General features: G+C 36.6%; 3 protein-coding genes across 4 annotated transcripts; 2 read left to right on the forward strand and 1 right to left on the reverse strand.

The window, feature by feature from the left end:
• Positions 1–1,901: 1,901 nt before the first annotated feature.
• LOC119082404 lies at positions 1,902–7,534 on the reverse strand. Its single transcript, XM_037191935.1, has 3 exons — positions 7,347–7,534; positions 5,275–7,271; positions 1,902–2,189 (listed from the first exon to the last, which is right to left on the reverse strand). Exons 2-3 carry the CDS (start codon positions 7,252–7,254, stop codon positions 2,079–2,081), a joined length of 2,091 nt encoding a protein of 696 aa, XP_037047830.1. The 5' UTR covers positions 7,255–7,271; positions 7,347–7,534; the 3' UTR covers positions 1,902–2,078.
• On the forward strand, positions 3,377–4,742 carry LOC119082405 (KRR1 small subunit processome component homolog). Of its 2 annotated transcripts, none has more exons than XM_037191936.1 (3): positions 3,377–3,629; positions 3,691–4,553; positions 4,623–4,742. In XM_037191936.1, the coding sequence occupies exons 1-3, from the start codon at positions 3,492–3,494 to the stop codon at positions 4,630–4,632; spliced, it is 1,011 nt and encodes a 336-aa protein (XP_037047831.1). In that variant the 5' UTR covers positions 3,377–3,491; the 3' UTR covers positions 4,633–4,742. The 2 variants fall into 2 exon arrangements, with proteins under 2 accessions (XP_037047831.1, XP_037047832.1); XM_037191937.1 differs by having other exon boundaries at positions 3,387–3,629; positions 3,691–4,557.
• A 560-nt stretch (positions 7,535–8,094) lies between the features above and the next one.
• On the forward strand, positions 8,095–10,621 carry LOC119082403 (protein CNPPD1). Its single transcript, XM_037191934.1, has 4 exons — positions 8,095–8,205; positions 8,267–8,353; positions 8,429–8,716; positions 8,786–10,621. The coding sequence occupies exons 2-4, from the start codon at positions 8,306–8,308 to the stop codon at positions 9,572–9,574; spliced, it is 1,125 nt and encodes a 374-aa protein (XP_037047829.1). The 5' UTR covers positions 8,095–8,205; positions 8,267–8,305; the 3' UTR covers positions 9,575–10,621.
• Positions 10,622–18,357: the final 7,736 nt, after the last annotated feature.

The following is an 18,357-nucleotide window of genomic DNA, read 5'->3' on the forward strand; positions in this document are numbered from 1 at the left end:
TCAAGGGGCCTGACCAACTCAAGAGGGCTAGTTCAAAGAAATTGCGACCAGGTCTTCAAACTTACGTGCATCAAGTTTGTAGGTAATTTCAACATTACTACTGAAGTCGTTCAATATTTATTAAAACATCATATAGTTCTCGGATCGATCACACATTTTATTGTCGGCTTTTACGTACAATTGTTATAAGTTTCCTATGTACAGAATGAGCACCAGCTGATTATCAACAGCTGATCTACTAACACACACTTATTGTATGATAAGCAATCAAAAAACATTCTTCACAATGTGTTTACTTTATTCATACGTGCTATGTGCGCGCATAGATGACGTTAACGTAAAAATGCATTGTGTGTAAGTTGTCTTTGAATTGTTTACAATACAAAGTGTTTTTGTTTGTACACCAGCTGGTGATATTCAGCTGGTGCTTTTTCTGCACATAGGAAACTTTCAGCAATTGTATTTCTACTTCAAGAATTGAAATTTTAATGGCTAATAAAGTGATGCTTGTTCCACTATATAAGTGGACCTTTTTTTTAGATTCACTGAACATAAAATCCCCATTTGTACACCGAGTTAAAAATGTCTATTTTTAAGGCTTCAAAAGTATAAAGCGAGCTATACCGAATGCATAATGCTGCATGTAAATTTTCTAAATTGAATACGATTCCATTTTTACTTACATAAAGGGTAGTTGGCTCTTTCGCTGAGATAATTTGTAGCTTTCGTCTGATTTAATTTAATATATTTTATCCGGCAGTAGAAACACATTGAATTGTTGCTCATCGCGTCAGTATAATGTACGATGGTATGACATAATATGCTAATGGAAGCATAAATCTGTGAGAATATGGTCTCTAAATAATTAGTATGCATCGTACATCTTGCGCGACTTTTAACAAAATGAATATGTACGAAAAAAAAACTGATTCTTAGATGGTGTATTCAAGCGCTCTCCTATTATATGTAGGTTTTTAGCAAGACAAATTGAAACGATTTTTATTTCTTTTTTTAGAAAATTTCTTTCATCGTGAATTATGCGATACATTTGAATGGAATACCACGTAATTCGATGCATAATTATTGAAGTCATTTATTTGTTAAATTCTGTTAAAATGACCGAGTTTTCAATAGATGAGACCATATCAATTCGATGGAACACAAATCACATACGGCTTTTTTTGCATACAGATGATGGGCAGGTATTCGATACATTTTTTTTTTTTGAAGCCACAATCAACATTGTAAACCGGACATTTGCATTTATTGGACACCAACGAAGCAAGTGTTTAATTTCTTTTACGAGTTAAACTTTTGTGGAAGATTTAATTTAAATAGGCAATGAACGTGCTTAGGACTCGTTGGTCGCGTGAGACATTTATGTTATAATGGAAGAAGACTGATTTGAATGAGCAGTTTATATACAAATTAACCAAAACCAATATAAACTAAGCTCCTTCCGAATGCAAGGGCTGATGGCAACCTGAAAGATTCTTCAATCAGCTATTGCCAGAGAAATTAAAAATCTTTAAACTTTTGAAAAAATATCTGGTGGTTGATTTAGCACAAGAACGACTTGTAATAGAATGCAAGACACAATTACTTATTAACCCACAAACGCAACATTAAATTTTGTTGATATAGCAGATTGAAATGGACGTTAAATGGTTCTTGTATGATTTTATTTTACTTAGTTTATGTCTTTTCAAAACGAATTGTGTCAGAATGCTCTCTAATACCGTTAGCCAATGCTTGCAGTAACCGAATATTCAAATGCAATATTTACTTTGTGTTTGAAGTGATGACAAAATGCCTCCATCTAAGAGGAATATATGCCAAGATAAATTCATACAAAAACAGGTATGTGTACGCATAAAAGGTGAACTCAATAAAATTCAGAATGATTCTCAAGGAAAACATTTGTTTTATTTTCCAATATTTGCCAATCTTAAGATGTAACAAAAAAAACGGTTGAAAAAAAGAAAGCAAATCTTGACTTTGTATATACAAATTTGGTATCGTACCGTCAATAACAGTTTTAGTAAGTCATTCGCAAACTCACCCACATATCATTTCGTCTATTTCATATGGGAGAATCTTAATTCACATAAGTTGGTTAAAATGTTGTCCAATTTTTCGTTGATATCCGAATCAGACAAACATAGGCTTTTGATACGACCCTGTATGTCCTGTAAAAAAATATTTTTGGTCAATGAATGTTGGCAAGGATTTTGTTAGAAATATTTCTACTTTTCGCTGCAAATAATTTATGTTATGTTAAGTGGGAAATTCTAAATCAGCTGAAAAAAAACTGAAACAAAATGAGTCACTTATTTCAAAGTCACCGACTGTAATGAAGGGATAGAACTGTTTTATACATCATCACGAAAGTTACGAATTATAGAATCGTACTCTATTGTACGAATGTTAGGAATTAAGTTTACTTATGGCCTGACAGAATTATTGTATCGATCGTAAAAATTAAGGATGGTTTCCTCTCAACAAAAAGTACTACAAGAGAGTAGTTCTCACAAGTTTGTGAGAACATTTGTTCTAGAATGTTATTTGGTTTTCAGATCAGACCGCTGAAGATGACCATGAACCGTGGTCGGAGTATTTTGTAATCAATGAAGATAGCGGAGCTATTCCGACAAAAAAATCTCAGCGAGCTGTCAAGTAAACAAAGCAAAAATTGAAAATCAATTTTGTCTCTCACACGGAGTGTTTTTTGGTAAGTGGAAATCAAGCATTAGAAAAAATGATGGTTCTGAAAAAGCAGGTTTACATGTTAGGACACGTTGTGAGTATCTTAACTGAGGTCCCATAAACATAAAATCTTGGTCTTAACCAAGGTTAGATAGTGGTGAGGTAATATCACACATAATCGAATCAGATTCGAAGCAGCACGAAAGATCGTGACAAACGCCATCTATTCTTCCATTCTTAGAAATTGTCTAGAAACTTGGGCCATCTGTTCTAATATAGTCGAAATATTTTGTGAAAGACTAGTAAATAAATCCAAGGTAGATAGTTGGGGAACATTAGCACCATCAATTCGATGCTAATGACACCTTCTTTTAAAACAATTGTTGACTATGATTAAGATTTACTTGTTTCACAAAATAGTGTGACTATCTCAAAACAGACGGCGCGGAGACACCGCACATCTGGTTGTATATGACACTACCTCACCACTATATAATCTGCCTTGAGTAAATCATAGTCGCCCATTTAAAAAAAGCGTCAATGACAGCTTTGCGACCATTTACTGCATACCTGCTTCACCATTAACAGAGTTAATGATCGCCACCTTAAAAATCCTGGCAACACTGCATTGAAAATGTACTAGTTCTTACATTCCGATGACATTAATGACATTAGTTCAACAATAATTTTGCCATGTGCCTAGTCTGTCAGCTAACTGGTTGAAACTATCAGTAATATAAAACGGGCGAATTGTCAACCCTTAAAATCAATTAATTACAAATAATATGAGTGATATGGAAACTGAACCACTGTCAACCGAACCGGTTGATAATGCCTGGCAATTGAAAATACCGGAATTCAAGCCGGAAAATAATCCGCACGGTTTATTAGAAGAGAGTTCGTTTGCTACCCTATTTCCAAAGGTATGGTTTTTCGTTCGTAGAAGTCAATCATCAAACTCCAATTTTCATTTCTCACTTTTAGTATCGTGAAAAATATCTCCGAGAATATTGGCCACTCGTACAGAAAACATTGGAAGAATACAAGCTGAAGGCGGAGTTAGATTTGATCGAAGGTAGTATGGTGGTCAAGACAACAAGAAAAACATGGGATCCATACATTATTGTAAAGGCACGCGATATGATCAAATTGATGGCAAGATCGGTGCCGTATGAGCAGGCAAAACGAGTGCTGGAGGACGAAATCGGTTGTGATATCATAAAAATAGGAAATTTAGTGCGAAAGAAAGAGAAATTCGTCAAACGACGTCAACGATTGATTGGTCCCAATGGTGCGACACTGAAGTCCATTGAATTGTTAACCGATTGCTATGTCCTGGTGCAAGGTACAACCGTTTCTGCCTTGGGCCCATACAAAGGTCTTCAACAAGTACGAGACATTGTTATCGACACAATGGAAAATGTACATCCCATCTACAACATTAAGGCGTTGATGATTAAGCGTGAATTGATGAAGGATCCAAATCTGAAGGATCAAGATTGGAGTCGATTTTTGCCGAAATTCAAAAACAAAAACATCAGCAAACGTAAACAACCTAAAGTGAAGAAACCGAAGAAAGAATACACACCGTTCCCGCCACCGATGCCATTGAGTAAAATTGACAAAGAACTCGAGACGGGAGAGTTCTTCCTTAAAGAATCGGAAAAGAAAGCGCGTCGAAATAAGGAGCGACAGGAGAAACAGAAGCTTTCAGCTAAAGTCCAAGTTGAACGACGAAATCAAGCGTTCATTGCTCCCGAAGAGAATGTTACGGAATCACGGCCGTCGGAAAATACCAAATTGGATGTAACTGCGTTGAAATCCAAAATAAGAAAAGCAACAAAAAAGTAAGTTTTGTTTCGTCAAAATGTTTGTGACCGCTTTTTGAGCAGAAACTTAATCGTTCCCTGTTTCAGGACACGATAATCACACAGAACTTGGAGTTCATCAAATTGAAAAGGATATCGAATTACCTTTAAGAAAGTGTTTAACTATAAACGTTAAGGTAAACTAATAAAATTTGACTTTTTTGATAAGCCCGAGTTTTTAGTACAAACGGAAATGTCTTTACTGACTTCTCACAGTAAAAAATGATCCATTAAAAGCCTGAGTTCCACATACTACCTCGACGAAAAATGTTCGTCTGTGGACTTTTCTTTCCTCGGGACCCCAAAGGGTTTAAGGACATTGAATTTAATGGAATTGAAGTCTTTTGATGGGTTATGAGTAGGAGAAGTCTGTTAGCGAGAACGACTTAAAATGATCATAGCAAAATGTAATGTTAAAACTAATGAAGTACAAGATTTTGTATCAAAGATTCCAAACGGCAGAAGAAGCAGATTTAATGTGTTTACCGTTTGTATAAAGTTAACCAACCGAAAGGAGGACTGTTTTCATTTACGACTTATACAAATTTGCGATGAATGAAACTATATCAAGGGTGTACATTATGACTTTGCCATTGGCTATTAATCGCAGAGGTTTCAATTAAATTGCACACAAAAACTGTTACCCGTGATATAGTTTCACTCCAAGTGGTTAATGATAGCAATAATTGGTTTAACTCACAACATATTTCTGCACACTGATATGCCCCGGATCTACTGTTAGATTGTATACAGTCCTCAGTCGTTCATAGATGAGTTTTTTCACATGAAACATAGCTGCTGCATCGCAAGTTTTCAAACAAATTGTACTGAATGTATCGTCTGCGCTCAGCTCCAGCACACTGTTGAAGAAGCCCAAGTAGCATTTATTGTCTTTGAACTGGAACTGCGAGTCATTATCGCCCAAAATTGCATTCAGTGAAATACTTTTTGGTAAATTTATTCGGTACATCAGTGGTCGCTGGAATGGTCGTTGATTGTCGTTAATGTTGCGATGACTAGTTGAGATTGGAAGATGTGGCATTTTGCTGCTAATTTTTATCATATCTCTGTAGTCAATCATGTCGGAATGAACAGGAATCGAAATGCGTATTTCATCTGAACCGATCGTTACATGCGTACAAAGTTCAATTTTTACTTGCGGCGGTAGGATGTGAGTTTCAATTTCTAATGGCATCAAAATGTCCAACGGTTCGACGAAATCTTCGTCAATTAGCCGATAAACTTGACAAAGTGTCTTTGATAAAGTCTTGCAGTGAATGTTAAGGCACCAAATGTTTGTGGTAAAAACTTTGCCGAATCGATGCGGTTGAAGTTGAATTTGTAAAAAGCAGACGTCCCTACCAACTTTCATAGGTGTTGATGGGTATATGGCAGTCGTCGGTAAGTCCGGAATCGTTCGATGAATTTTTAATGTAGCACTCAATGGAAGCCTTAGTGGACTTTTCTCATTTTTGTGGTTGTATCGAAGGGCTAATGCATCAAACATTTTATGTTGTGTTACCAGTTCGGTTTTAAGAAATTCGTAAGTGTCAACCAGATCTTGAATGCCGTTGGTTGTCTTTCGAGCGTTGTCTAAGAAATCATCAACTGGAATCATCACGTTCGAACTGGATTTAGCGTCTACGAATTCATGGGTTGAGTAAGAAATTTTGTAGAATATCCGATTTTCGCTTAAACACAGGACCGTCTTAATAGTTTTAACTGTTGTGAATGCAACAATTCCCGGCAAGGAAATAGTCTTCTGGCTAGTTTTGTAGGCTCTTGTGTCGCTACAATATTTAATGTAGGCGATGACAACTTGGAATCCGTCTGAATACACGAAGATATCGTCACTGATATCATATGCACCAACATCATGCATGAAGTAGAGTGACGAAGTTAATATGACTCCTAGAATTTCACATGAATAAATAACATCGATGACACCAGACTCCAGCAAAACGTAAATGGCATTTAAATCATGCGATGAATGTATTCCCCTCACATTCGACGCGTGAGTGTGAACCTGATGATATCGATAATCATCAGCTTCAATAACCAGCGACAAAAGTGTGTTGTTAATCGAAAAGAATATAAAGACATCATCAGCTGAGTATTGTTCTCCCGGACACTTTCTCAAAGCATTGAAGAATTCTGGCCTTTGGGGGTTCGCTTCCAATGTGGCAATCTTGAAGTTAGCATTGTTCCAAGTTGTCTGGCAATAACTTCTGTCAAAACTAACATCAAATGTCCGTAGCTGCTTGGATGGACAAGGAAACGAGTCCGGATGAAGGACGATTTGAATGCTGCCCTCGTCGTTCAATTGTAGTATGACAAAGGTTTCTTTCGACGTACAAATTGCCTTCACCGTTCCCACGTAGTCAACGTTTCTGAGAATTTTGTGCGTTTCGAAGTACATCAACTTTTCGCTTTCTGTGAGAATCGCTGACTCCAATGTGTTCGTTACAATTTGTGAAATTGTATCGCTGATTTGTCTGACCTGATCTTTGTCCGGCGCGAGGTTGTGCTGGATGGCATTGGCGAATGATCGAAATTTCTTAGTACACAACAGGGTGGAGCTCCAAATCATTACCAGTGTTGTTTTGTCGTTGCCATAATGCTTCAAACCGACCGGATAAAAATTGTTGACATTTAGCTTCCAATTGTCTAATGTTTCCATGGCGAAAATCGGCCGATCTGTTCCAGATCAAATGGTATTATAGACAGGCCACTGAATAAGCTGGTGTCCTAGTTTTTCTACAATTCACTTACCAGAATCGTTGATCAATAAATCTCGTATCAGGGCATCGAGAGACACTGGAGTTATGCGGTTTCGGTATCACATTTATGTGTGTGTCGTTGAACCCAATCGGCGATTTCAAATAAATTGCAAATTTGAGATTATTTCGAATAAAAACAAAAACAAACTGTTTCGTAAACCTTTCAAATGTTTACACACACAGGTGGTAGACGATGGTGTACTAGTCGACAAAAATACCGTAGTCTAGCCGAGATGAGCAGCCAAGACTTTTTAATATTTTTTTAAAGATCTAGGTACTCAATTGTTAGATTGGATTAAATGAATCCAATATCGATCAGGATGCTCGTGTTTACAATGAAAGTCTAGAACAGGTATGGTCGATCGGCGAATTCGTCTTAAACGCACTCACATTTTATGACAAAATAATATGAAAATGAGTGCGTTTAAGTACGAAAATCAAATTTTTATGTCCTCCGGGCGGACAATATACCATACCTGTTTTACACTTTCATTGCGTGTTTAGCTAGGTATGACTAATTCTGAGTTGCCGTCATAGCTGAGCGATTGGTTAATTCATGACAAATTACTAGTAAAATTTTCGAGTCAGCCACTTCCATTCAAGTGATTTCAAAAGATCCATCAAAGTTTATCGTCAGTTGTTTTTATCGTCGCTATAGGTAGTATAAGTACCACTCTGCAGAAGGGTAACCAGCAGCACTGCTCTCTGAATCTTGTACATAAAATAGGTAAAATTTGACATTTCGAAGTGTGACATGTGACGTCACATCAAACCTTTACATTCTAGATTGCTCACCTGGTGCAATCAACGCGTAAATTCTGTAAATTTTGTTACTAATTTAAGCAGTAAAGGTCAGCCCACTTAAAATCGGATTGATTGTCCATTTTACTAATCGTTTCCTTTACCGCACAGTGAGAAGGCGCATTAGTGCATCAACTTTAAAGCGATAAAATGACGAAGCATTGGCGTTTAAGAAATGACGCCCGAAACGTGTCTAAAGTGAGTAAATATTTGCATTTATCATTGAATTGACATCCGTGCTATAACATTCGATTGCACTCTTATCGTCAACAGATCATGCCACATGACGAATTCTTAAAGCGAATTCAGAAAACACTGTACTCGTCGTCGATGTCAAAGTGTCAAATTTCAAGGCCACTGTCTGTTTATGCATCGGATGTGTTTAATAATGAACATCGTGGCTATTCTTTGAATCGTCTGAACTATACGACCGTTGGGAATCTGCAATATGCAACGCCTTGTTCGCTGTTGCTTTCTATGATTTATCTGGATCGATTGCGTGATAGTGACCCAATGTATTCGAAACGAATAACGCCTACGGAACTGTTTTTAGTGTCAATGGTGAGTGAAGAACGAAATCTTAAATCTGGTTGTTCAGTCGTTAAAATCACAATCTTATTCCTAAAACAGATGGTATCAACGAAATTCTACTGCGGATACGATGAAGATGTATATCTGGGTGACTGGGCAGACTGGGGTGAAATCAGCCTAGATCATTTGAAACAACTGGAAATTCAATTTTTATGTGCAATTAACTGGAATCTGTTTGTGTCAAACAAGGAATTCTTCGAAAAACTGAAATTTGTAGAAATCGAAATTGCGAAGCGGCAAGGACTCGAACGTGGTTGGTTAACCTATACGGAATTATCAAACCTAATGCCTTCGTTAGCGATAGCCAAAGCCTTTCTGCAACATGCAACAATATTTGCCGTTAGTTATGCGGCTAGCGTTGTTACAATAGCTGGAGCATTTTTCTTAGCAAGCAAAGTACCTGGAACAGCCTTATATAGCTTATCGAAATCGGACGTTGCTGTCAACGACCGAGTTATTATTAACGAAACGACACACCGAACACACTTGTTGAATGACAACGATATTGACGGTGATTGCTGTGAAATGGATGATGCATTGTTTGAAAGACTGAACGACAATTTAATGGATAATGCAACCGTACCGGAGCAACAGTCTGCTCAGAATAAAACGACTTTCCTGGTTCCGGATGTTGTTAACATTTCTAAAGTTAATCTAGTTCCGAATTCCTATGTGGGCTTTCCAAGTGGTGTCAATTTACGCAGCTTATTGGATGGCAATGGAAATAAGTGGAACGAGACCGATTATATTGATCACATCAGTCATGTACCCGACGAAAGTTTATGCAAAAATTTCGGTAACTTAGTTACTTGGATGAAGTTAATTTGAGTTGAGACACCGCTTCCATTCAACCTTATCTACAGACTTAACGATAACTTATTTTAATTTTTATTTTTTTGGGTTATTATCGTAAAAAACCCTAAAGTTATAGACCGAAAACCTAAGCGAATATCAGTCCCTCACAATGCGGCCAACGATTTGAGAAACATGTGTCATATTATTGCTCTATTAACCAACACTAAAACATTTGTTCAACGACTAACGAAGGCTAGTGTATGTCTAAGCCGTCACACATCGTTAAAATTTGACATTGATTGCAAAATGAAGGTGTTTGTGCCGAATGAAGAATGGAATTTATCAATAAGATTTTGTGATGATAGATCTGTCGTGTCAGACTAGTTTTAAATTTTCGAATAAACAATTTGTCACGACACATCTTTCAGGAAAAAATTTATATTTCATTCGTCATTCGGCGTACAGAGCTCATAACAGCCGTAGCATAAATGATATCGAGTAGTAGAATGATATAGGTTTCAAACCATGGTGACCTTATGAGGGACTGATATGCGGACAGGCTTTGGGTCTATTAATATGACCTAAGTTTACTAAAAAAAAAAATCAAAAACAAAAATTTGTATCTAAATGAACTCCGTTCATACAAACCGCTTCTAGCCTCGGATTGGCTACAGTGGGCGATCGGGCGGATCGAAGAACCATTAGCTTTTTTACATTCAGCATACAGCTCGGGCCAGCAAAAATATTTTGGTTGTCGCTGCAGAGATCGATCGATGGGTCATGATCATGGTCATAAAATATTGGGAAATGACTGTTGTGTTCGGTGACACTACTTAATCAAATTCAAGTTACTTCGGTGTTTTTGCAAAGAACTGTTCCAGTGACACCGAAATCATCGTTTAGAATTTTTAAGAAAAAAGTAGACAGGAAAAGTCTAGCGAAAAGTTATAAATAGTTTCCATTGTGATCATTGTTTCCTTGAAACTGAGAATATTCCCCATTGATATTTAATTTTGCGCATTAACATTACCTTTGTACGAATAAAACAGAAGAAAATAAAACGGAAAATTCATTTGAAAATTTGCTTTGTTTCATTTTAAATTGTTTTTTTTTATTATTTGCCACAACACGTACAACGTTTTCTTAAAGTTTGAACTACAATTTTATCCTTGCATTTGATTTTATTTAATTCATAAGATTAATTTTCTTTTTCTTTTTTAATTAATTTTCTTTTCAATTTATAACTTTGTTTCAGTAAGTAAATAGAAGCTAATAGATGCTATAAGCTCAGGTTTTAGTATAATCTCTGGAAGTTCATCTCATTTTATTTAAATAGAAATTGATTCAGTTTCTCCACAAAAAAACCGCTAAATCAGGTACTTAATTTTGAAGATAGTAAATCAATCAATCACTTTGACTCTATAATTTTTGTTTTAACATTTTCTACACATTTTTTTACAATAGCCTACGGCATATCATTTACTTTCTCGTCTACGCAAAGCAAAACATTTTTTTTATAAAGAAAAGAAAATTCAAAATTCTGTACCGTGATTCTGAATATGTAAAAACCAATAGCTTCTGACGTGTCGCATCAGCATTTGAAACTTTAATTTGATTCTCTATGGCAGGGCCTATTTTTGGTAATTTGTTTGGAAATTTCTACCAAAATTTCCAAAAAATTGCCAAAAATTTCCAAAAACTGAGATCGTCCAAAAACTGAATTTTTTCACAATTTCGAACAGTTTCGGCAACTCATGAGCTCAGCTCAGCCTTGTGTTTTAGCCGGCTCTCAATGATTTTGGTTGATTCTTGACACTATCAGCTTTCAAACGAAGTCGAGTATGATTAATGGAACATTATATTGGCCGAGTACAATAAAACGAAAGTATCGAACCAAAAATTGAATTGATCGACTGAAATTATTAAATACCATCCATTTATTCAATTTCACCGAAAATAAAATCAAATTTACCGACAGAAGTAGATCGACAAAAAATTGAAAATTACCGACCAATAAAACGAAAGATCGACTAAAATGGTAAAACTACCGGCCAAAAATCTTTTCGATCGACCGTTTAATGTGTTTGATCGATCTGTTAATAAAATTCTCAGTCGGTAGTTTCGTATTTTCCGTCGATGTTATGTTTCCGGTACTTCCCCAGTGAAAATGTCGGTCTCACGAGACCATGAAATACGTATTCTCAACGGTCTAATTCCAGTCTCAAAATTGCTGGAATTCTCAATTAGGTCTCAAAATATTTTTGTTTTTGCTAAAATCATTTCGGATGAACAAATGAGAATACCGTAGACCAAACGAGTAGTCTCTTTTCGAATATTATTTCGCCAGACTGTGCGAGACTGGATGAGTCGTCTCGTTGCAGTAATATACTCAGATCGCTTGAGACGAAACAAGTAGTCTCTTTGCTAACATTTATTGGTGAACTGTGCGAGACTGGATGAGTGGTCTCGTTGCAGTTATATGTCCAGATCGCTTGAGACGGAACAAGTAGTCTCTTTGCTAACATTTATTGGTGAACTGTGCGAAACTGGATGAGTGGTCTCGTTTGAAGAAAATATTTTCTTCGATATCTGAGACCGGTTGAGTGGTCTTGTTTGAAGAAAATATTTTCTTTGATATCTGAGACCGGTTGAGTGGTCTTGTTTGAAGAAAATATTTTCTTTGATATCTGAGACCGAGTGAGTGGTCTTTTTGGAAGAAAATATTTTCTTCAATTACTGAGACCGGTTGAGTGGTCTCATTTGAAGAAAATATTTTCTTTGATATCTGAGACCGGTTGAGTGGTCTCATTTGAAGAAAATATTTTCTTTGATATCTGAGACCGATTGAGTGGTCTCATTTGAAGAAAATATTTTCTTTGATATCTGAGACCGGTTGAGTGGTTTCATTTGAAGAAATAATTTTTCCGATTTCTGAGACCGGTTGAGTGTTCTCATTTGAAGAAAATATTTTTTCAATTCTTTGAGACCGGTCGAGTGGTCTCTTTTGAAGAAAATATTTTTTCAATGCTTTGAGACCGGTCGAGTGGTCTCTGTTGAAGAAAATATTTTTGGCAATTCTTTGAGACCGGTCGAGTGGTCTCTTTTGAAGAAAATATTTTTGGCAATTCTTTGAGACCGGTCGAGTGGTCTCTTTTGAAGAAAATATTTTTTCAATTCTTTGAGACCGGTCGAGTGGTCTCTTTTGAAGAAAATATTTTTTCAATTCTTTGAGACCGGTCGAGCGGTCTCTTTCGAAGAAAATATTTTTTCAATTCTTTGAGACCGGTCGAGTGGTCTGTTTCGAAGAAAATGCTAATTTTAAAAATAAATGCAACCGAATAGTTGATAGATTTTGGATTTTGAAAAAAGTATGTACCAGATTTAATGATTGTGTTGGGATGGTTTAGAGATTTAAAACATAAAGGCTCTGGCAACCGAGCGGTATTACATTTTCCATCGAAAATTCAATTTCAGCTGTTTTAGTTTTTCATATCACACTGTTCATTATAATGAGTTTCATTTCTTTTTGGTGTTGTTGATCTTGAGGGTGTAGACAGTATCCATAATGCAAGAAAATATTTTCTGCAAAAGAGACGTTTCAACCGGTCTCAGATATCGAAGAAAATATTTTCTTCAAATGAGACCACTGAACCGGTCTCAGTAATCGAAGATAATATTTTCTTCAAATGAGACCACTGAACCGGTCTCAGAAATCGAAAAAATTATTTCTTCAAATGAGACCACTAAACCGGTCTCAGAAATCGAAAAAATATTTTCTTCAAATGAGACCACTCAACCGGTCTCAGATATCAAAGAAAATATTTTCTTCAAATGAGACCACTCAACCGGTCTCAGATATCAAAGAAAATATTTTCTTCAAATGAGACCACTGAACCGGTCTCAGTAATCGAAGATAATATTTTCTTCAAATGAGACCACTGAACCGGTCTCAGAAATCGAAAAAATTATTTCTTCAAATGAGACCACTAAACCGGTCTCAGAAATCGAAAAAATGATTTCTTCAAATGAGACCACTCTACCGGTCTCAGAAATCGAAAAAATGATTTCTTCAAATGAGACCACTCTACCGGTCTCAGAAATCGAAAAAATGATTTCTTCAAATGAGACCACTCTACCGGTCTCAGATATCAAAGAAAATATTTTCTTCAAATGAGACCACTCAACCGGTCTCAGATATCAAAGAAAATATTTTCTTCAAATGAGACCACTCAACCGGTCTCAGTAATTGAAGAAAATATTTTCTTCCAAAAAGACCACTCACTCGGTCTCAGATATCGAAGAAAATATTTTCTTCAAATGAGACCACTGAACCGGTCTCAGTAATTGAAGAAATTATTTTCTTCAAAAAAGACCACTCACTCGGTCTCAAGCCGCCTGCCAATGAGACTGCTCATCCGACCTCGGAAATTGTAACAACGGTTCAAAATTAGAACTCCAAAAAAAAATATCTGATTTATCAGCACGTGAACTTCGACGGCCGTCCAAATTGAAAGTTAAGCATCATTCGTCGCGGTTAGTACTTGGATGGGTGACCGGAAAAAACATTACAAATAAAAAAAGGTAAAATAAAAAAATTCAAATATTACTAACGATTCTACAATTTCAGTCAGTTTGGTCTAGCGAATTATAAAAAAAGTAAAGGGTAGTGGCCATCTGTGAACTCAACATAGAAGTACAAAAAAAATCTTCCGATAAATAACGAACGAAGAAAAAAGTTCTAAAAAGAAATCAAATATGAAAAGTCTCAAACGGTCTAGAAAAAACTGAAAAAAGAGAAGTCTCAAACGGTCTAGAAAAAACTCAAAAATTAGAAGTCTGAAAAAGTTTTTTTTTTATGACACTCATTTATCCTCATCCAGTCTCACAAGGTCTAACAAATCCAAAATGAGACCACTCATCCATTCTCACAACGTCTAACAAACCCAAAAGGAGACCACTCATCCAGTCTCACAAGGTCCGACAAATCCAAAATGAGACCACTCATCCAGTCTCACAAGGTCTAACAAATCCAAAATGAGACCACTCAGTCAGTCTCACTACGTCTAGCAAATCCGAAACCAGACCACTCATCCAGTCTCACTACGTCTAGCAAATCCGAAACCAGACCACTCATCCAGTCTCACTACGTCTAGCAAATCCGAAACCAGACCACTCATCCAGTCTCACTACGTCTAGCAAATCCGAAACCAGACCACTCATCCAGTCTCACTACGTCTAGCAAATCCGAGACCAGACCACTCATCCAGTCTCACTACGTCTAGCAAATCCGAAAGCAGACCACTCAGTCAGTCTCACTACGTCTAGCAAATCCGAAAGCAGACCACTCAGTCAGTCTCACTACGTCTAGGAAATCCGAAACCAGACCACTCAGTCAGACTAGAACATCCTCAAATGAGTCTAAAGAGAGACGTCTCATGAATTTTGGATGAACTCCGATGAACTATTTCGATAAATTCTCGGTCTCAAATATTCTCAAAGGCTCGAAATACGTAGTCTCACGGCCATACAAAAGTTTCGGTCTCAAAAAGGGTCTCAAATACGTTTTTTTTTTCACCGGGGTTTCGATTTACGTTTCGGTAACTTTGAATTTATTGTCGTTAACCTAATTTAATAGTCGATCACTTGTCCGTCGGTAATTTATTATTTCTGTCGATCTGTTCCGGTCGGTAATTTCTTTTTTTGGTCAGTTTTTTAATTAAATGGTCAGTCGTTGTTTTTAATAGTCGTTACTTGCAGATTGTGCGTCGTTAATTTTTATTATTTCTTCGGTAATTTTGGTCGGTATTCTTCGTATACGTTTACGGTATAAATAAATTATAAGATGCTGTACTGATTTTTGAGTCGGTATTATCAATTTAATTTTCGGTATTTTAATTTTACTATTTTGTAATTTCTTCACGCTTTCAACCCGAAAAAAATTATTTGAAATTAAAAGCGCGTGAAAGAATGTTCACCTCAGCGAACAACAAAAACTGCAATATCAACTTTCCATGACACTGCAATGTTTTGTTTTTGCTGTTATTGTTATTTTGAAACAATAAATCGGGTGAACCATCATATCTATTTGCGTATTTCAGATCATTTAAGAATTATGTTCCGTCGTGTATAGATTACTAACGGACGAAGTACAGTTAATGTTCTTCTTTCAAAGTAATATTTGAAGTGTTAAGTGAACGTTAAATATTCTTAAATTCTGTGTTATCAAAACTGAAACGAAATTTTATCATAAAAGGTAAGTAACCAACAAACAAAATATTATGAATTAACGTAAGTAACGTAAAGGAGTTTAGTTCGTCCCTACAAAACTCATCTTTTTACGAAATTAATACCAATTTTCATTGTACATAAAAAGCGTTTTAACACGCCGAGCGATCCGGCCTATTGCCCCGGAGCGAAGCGGAGGGCCGCAATGCGAGCCGGGCGCCGGAACGGTGTCGGTAACTTAGGTGTTAATTTTTTTTCTCTCGCATCGTCTAATAATTAGTTTGTGTAATTCATTGCACACAAAAAGTGTTTTAACACGCCGAGCGATCCGGCCCATTGCCCCGGAGCGAAGCGGAGGGCCGCAATGCGAGCCGGGCGCCGGAACGGTGTCGGTAACTTAGGTGTTAATTTTTTTTCTCTCGCATCGTCTAATAATTAGTTTGTGTAATTCATTGCACACAAAAAGTGTTTTAACACGCCGAGCGATCCGGCCCATTGCCCCGGAGCGAAGCGGAGGGCCGCAATGCGAGCCGGGCGCCGGAACGCTGTCGGTAACTTAGGTGTTAATTTTTTTTCTCTCGCATCGTCTAATAATTAGTCTGTGTAATTTTTGTTATATAAAATTAAAATTTACAAAACCAAATTATAGACGGATTTGCTCTTTTACACATTGTAGTAAAGATGCTAATAGATCGATCTCATAGATTTTGTCCTTTTACGAAATGTAGCGGAAACGCTAAAATAGCTCGACCTCACCGGTTTTTCCCGTTTACGAAATGTAGCGAAGCCTCTGATAAATCAACCTTACCGGATTTGCCCTTTTACGAAATGTAGCGGGAACGCTAAAAAAGCTCGCTCTCATTGGATTTGTTCTTAAACAAAATGTAATGAAAATGCTTATAGCTCGACCTCACCCTTTCATGAAATGAAGCGAGAACGCTAATAGCTTGACCTCACCGGATTTGCCCTTTTACAAAATGTAGCGGGAACGCTTATAGATCGACCTCACCGGACTTTCCTCTTACAAAATGAAGCGGAAACGGTAATAGCTCGACCTCATTGGATTTGCTCTTAAACGAAATGTAATGGGAACGCTAAAAATGTTCAACGTCACCGGATCTGCCCTTTTACGAAATATTTCGAAGGCTCTGCTCTAAGAGAAGGCCCTCACAAGATTTGACTTTTAACAAAATGCAGCGGGAACGCTAAAATAGCTCGCCCTCACCGGATTTGCCCTTTTTCCAAATGTAGCGAAGACTTTAATTAGTCCAATTAAATGACCTTGAAGAATTTTCCCTTTCTTACAAAATATTCAGTTTCTATAGAGGAGGGTCTACCGTAGATTTGGCCACAAAGTTACAAATGTAACAATCGTAATTCCTAAATGAAACCTAGAGTGATGGTTGAGGCAGCTATGCTGCCTTCTTGAATTTAGTTGTGAACGGTTGTGGACGCCAAAAAAAAACTAGTTTATTTCACGATTTGGCGATATAATTATTCCATCGATAAGCCTATTTCTGGGTTAAACCATACCGTCTTCATTTCTGGTACAAATTGCTCTCGGGTTGGAATAACAGGGGTCCCACAGAATCGGTTAAGGACATAAGGACATTCCTTTCGTAAAAAATAAGGACAAAATTCTGTAAAAAAAAAACTCATATCAAAGCGAGCGACATAATTTTGGACCCCTGGAATAAATATAGTCGAAAGTAACTATTTGTGATCGGTTGTAAATAACAATCAGGTTTTTTTTCATTACGACCGACAGAAATAGATTAGGTACCGCCAAGTAATTTCAAATCACCTACTGTAATTGACCCATCAAAAAAATTATGTATCGACAAAAAACGATCGACCAAAATATTAAAGTATCGACAAAAAAAGCAAATTACCGGACAAAATAATAAATAACGACCAAAAATTCAAATTTACCGTACCCATCCTTTCACTACAAACTACCATCTTCGTCGGTAATTCATATTTCTGAGTCGATCAGCGGCATTCGTACGGTAAATTCTAGTCGGGAATATTTATTAAATGGAAGGTACCAACGGTGTCGATCCAATCTTAATTTAAGGTCGATTATTTTCAATTTTTAGTCGATCACCTTTCGGTCGGTAAATTGTAATTTTCAGTCGGTAGAATTTTATTTTTGGTCGATCAAAATGAATTTTCTGTCGATCGGTTTATTACCACCCATGATTAATTTGATAGATGAGAGCGTCAGTAAGCCAACAAAATCACTTAGAACACAAGGCTGAGCTCAGGAGTTGCCGAAACTGTTCGAAATTGTGAAAAAATTCGGTTTTTGGACGATCTCAGTGTTTGGAAATTTTTGGCAATTTTTTTTTGGCAAAATTACCAACAATAGGCCCTGCTCTATGGTATATCGAAAATAAAAGTGCCAGGCGCTGACATTACTTTTACAAGGTAAAAACTTAAGTGAACACCATCAATATAGTGTTCAAAGAGAATGTCAAAAAAAGTGTTCACCCATCGAGCTCAGTTAAATTAACTGGTTTTTTCCTAGTTAACTGGACTTTTACATACAAATTTTGACGTATCACCCAACGGAACCAGTTAATTTTTCT

Source organism: Bradysia coprophila, unplaced genomic scaffold, assembly GCF_014529535.1.
Source record: "Bradysia coprophila strain Holo2 unplaced genomic scaffold, BU_Bcop_v1 contig_415, whole genome shotgun sequence".
NCBI classification, from domain to species: domain Eukaryota; kingdom Metazoa; phylum Arthropoda; class Insecta; order Diptera; family Sciaridae; genus Bradysia; species Bradysia coprophila.